At 47.6% G+C, this 3,534-nt stretch overlaps 1 protein-coding gene across 2 annotated transcripts in view; it reads right to left on the minus strand.

Moving 5' to 3' along the window:
* Positions 1–3,534, minus strand: part of TMEM68 (transmembrane protein 68) — a 65,996-nt gene that overhangs the window by 25,535 nt on the left and 36,927 nt on the right. For both annotated transcript variants that reach the window (XM_019527389.1, XM_019527380.1), the window contains one exon: positions 3,339–3,532. In XM_019527389.1, coding sequence (XP_019382934.1) covers positions 3,339–3,532 — 194 coding nt within the window. The remainder of the gene's footprint in view (positions 1–3,338; positions 3,533–3,534) is intronic.

The following is a 3,534-nucleotide window of genomic DNA, read 5'->3' on the forward strand; positions in this document are numbered from 1 at the left end:
TGGCGCTGGGGTGGGGCTCTCCGCTGCCCAGGGGGTCATGGGGGGGGGGGGGGCACTCCTGCCATTGGGCACAGCCCGGCGGGGGCTCCTGGGGCCTGTGCCCCACCACCTTTGCTCCAGTGGAAACCAGCTGCTGCTGGGAGCTGCCTGCTGTGCCCGGAGCACAAGTGGGAGGGAGCACGGGCCCCATTGAGGTCTCTGGCGGGCTGTACCTAGTGGCAGGAGCCCCCTCCCCACCCCAAACATGCACCTGGGTGGCAAAGCCCTCAGGGGCCTGGGCCCCCACAACCTGTACTCTGGAGGCCCATGCCTTGCTCCCTATGCTCTGGGATGAGGCGGCTGTTGCTTTGGACTGCCTGCTGCACCCAGAGAGCAGGTGGGGTGGGCCACAGGCCCCCAGGGCACCTGCTGGGCTGTCCCCAGAGGCAGGAGCCCCCCTCCATGTGCTCCAGTGGCAGAGAGTCCCAGATGGGGGCCTGACCCCAATTCTCTGCCACCGCTGGGCTGAGCTGCACCTGCCTGGCAGCCAAAGGAATCAGGCTCTAGCCCAGGCAGGTCTGGGATTCTCTGTCACCCAGAAGCGTGTTGGGGGGGGCTCCTGCTGCTGGGTGTAGCCCAGTTGAGACCTCGGAGGCCCATGCCCTCCCCACCACTTGTGCTCTAGGCACAACAGGAAGCCTGCAGCAGCAGCCTCCTTATAAACTCGAACTGTTATTTCTCATTTTTTTCCCAGCTAAGCCTCAGCCCCTCGCCGGCCCAGGGGCGGGATTGGGGACATGGTAGATCCTGGGGTGCCCTTTACTTTCAAAAACTGATCCTCACCATAAAAAGGTTGGAGACCACTGATGTAACATGATGACAGACTATCTGACACCACAGTGCCTGGCCTTGATGCTTGGCAGATGCAGCTACATAGCTTCCAGCTAGGGACCATGCAGAGCAGAATGGCAAATTTGATAACACTACTGACCAGGTAACAGGGCTAAACTGTTACTATGGGTGCAGGGGAGCCTGAACAGCTCCACACCCTGAGAGCACTTCCCCACACCCACCCAGACCTGCAACGACTCAGGGAAGGCTGAGAATCCAGGGCCTGGGATGCAGTGAGCCTCCCGGAAAGGGAGCTAACATGTAGGGTGAATGAGGAAGAGCCAGCCACATGGACCAGGGAAGGTGGGGGCGGGATAAAACACTGAAAGCAGCCTCAGGGGCTGTACCTGCAGGGAGCAGGCTGCCTGGAGCCTGGGGTTACCAGGGGCTAAGCAGCTGCCAGGAGGGATCAAGAGCAGGGCTTCTCCTCTATTTGTTTGCTTGCTTGTTCAAACAAACAAACAAACCACACCCAGGCTGTTCAAAGCCTCTGAAAGATAATAGGCAACCAGAAGGTTGCTGAGAGCTAAGTGACAGTTTATTTGTTTAACTTTGTTTGCTTATTTTGCATTTCTAACAAGCCCTGGGTAGCCTCCTGTTATGTGCTAGCTCTGCTGCAGCAACAGGCAAGGGCCCTAAACAGTGGGTCCTTAGTCAAAGCCAGCAGCAAAAGGAGAAGTTGCCAGCTCTGCTGGCATGACCAAACATGTCTGGCTGTGATCTGCCTAGAAGCCACCCACAGCAGCTTACAATCAGCATCACAGATTTGCAGTCTCGACATGGCCTTTGTGTAAGCTTATGAAAGTCATGTGTAGCAAGAAGCTAGATACATATACCCAAGTTACAGATGATGCATTATGTGCTCACATTACAGTCTATCACAGGATATGCAAGAAGAAAACATTTAAGATTTTACATTTACTGTATTGTTAATATTTTTTTACCTGAACATTTAAATATAATACCATAATGTAATTTAATTTTTAAGATTTAGAAGATAGCTCAGCTTGCTTTGGAACACCAAACTGACTTAAAAAAAACCTGCAGATCAAGAAGGTGCTAAACTGATGAGGGCTGGGGTGGAAAGCTCTTCTTATGTATAAGCACATATACTGCTCAGCCTCAACCTTCATCTGTTAGTTTTGAAATCCAGTCACTCCTAAATCCATACAGCTCAAAAAAAGAGATGGACTGCTACATACAAGCTTATCAGCTAGAGAGCTAAACCATCTCTGGCTTGTTTTAGGAGTATAAAACACGAGGCAGTTCTGAAGACTTCGTTTAACAACTCTGCTGCAAGACATTGATCCTTTTCTCACTTTTGCTAGGAAGATCTGATTGGTTCTTTTCAAATTGCTCCCTCACCTTGCTGACATTAAGTTGACAACATACCCTTCTGTCCATAAAACACTGACTTTGAGGAGCACAGAAGTACCAAATAAGCCACCCCACTGAACAGGCTTCAGCCACTCCCTGGGAAAAAGCCTAGTCTGTCCTGGTCCAATGAAATAATACATCCAAATGCTATACGAATGTAGGGTGAAAAAGCACTGCCCCCAAGGAATAATTTAAACATTTACAATTTGGACAAACATTTATCTAGCACTGTGTTGATCCTACAAATAATTATGTCAACCCGATAACACTTGATGGATGACCCCACATCAATAAACTACATATTTTTCTACTTCAAAAAAGTTTTAATTTTGGGGTACAGTTTTGCTGTAATTATTCTTACACTTTGCATAAATTGTGCTTCTGAATAATCTGAATGTTTGTACAGGAACAGAATCTTTTTTTCAAGTGTGTATATGTACACACACATAAAACATGGGAAAATAAATCTAACTAATAACAAAATGCATTCATAATCTATAATATCACAGGGATAAATACAGGGTTTCTGAGGCATTTACCTCCTTATTACATTTCTGCACTGTAAGGATTTTAGTAGTGTTCCTCTCTCAGCTCCTCAAGCAGTTCCTCTACCTCTGCAGTGTCAGAGCAGTCCTAACACGATTAAAGCTATATTGGCAAAGCTGCAGAGTGCGTGCAAAACAACACTTACCGCCAAGATGCATTTTGCATGTGTGGTTATGTCTACACTACTGGCTTCTGTCTGTACAGCTGTCAATCAGAAATGGCACCTTCATCCTATTCCTGATGTAGCTAGATTGCAGAAGTTGGTAGTGTGCCTGTACTCCCAATCTAAGTTGGCTGCACACCTCATTTACATGTTGGTCTACAAATATCAGTTTGACAGTTATGCATCCCTCTGATCAAAAGCCAAGCAAGGGAAAGACAGAGAATGTTACATTTTAGTTATAAATAGCTGAGGGAAGAGTATATTTTACAATCCTTTTATAACCTTATAAATAGCACCATTTTGCTCAGCACAGGTCTCTCAAAGAAAGTCATAATATTTTACATTCCTTGCTTCTGTTTTGTGATCCTCCATGCACACTCACCGCTTCTGCATCAATAGCCACCTGAGCAAAGCCTCTACGATTACCCCACATGAGAACGTATGTTTCATCACTGAAGAGGGCTTCTCGAACTCCACCTGGTGAGATGGCCACCAAATTGCCATTCTTCAGGACTTTAACACACCTTTCCTGTGGTCCATGCATAACACCAAAAACTTCAAGTAACAGTTTGAAACCT

Source organism: Gavialis gangeticus, unplaced genomic scaffold, assembly GCF_001723915.1.
Source record: "Gavialis gangeticus isolate Ggan-Ray unplaced genomic scaffold, GavGan_comp1, whole genome shotgun sequence".
Lineage (NCBI taxonomy): Eukaryota > Metazoa > Chordata > Crocodylia > Gavialidae > Gavialis > Gavialis gangeticus.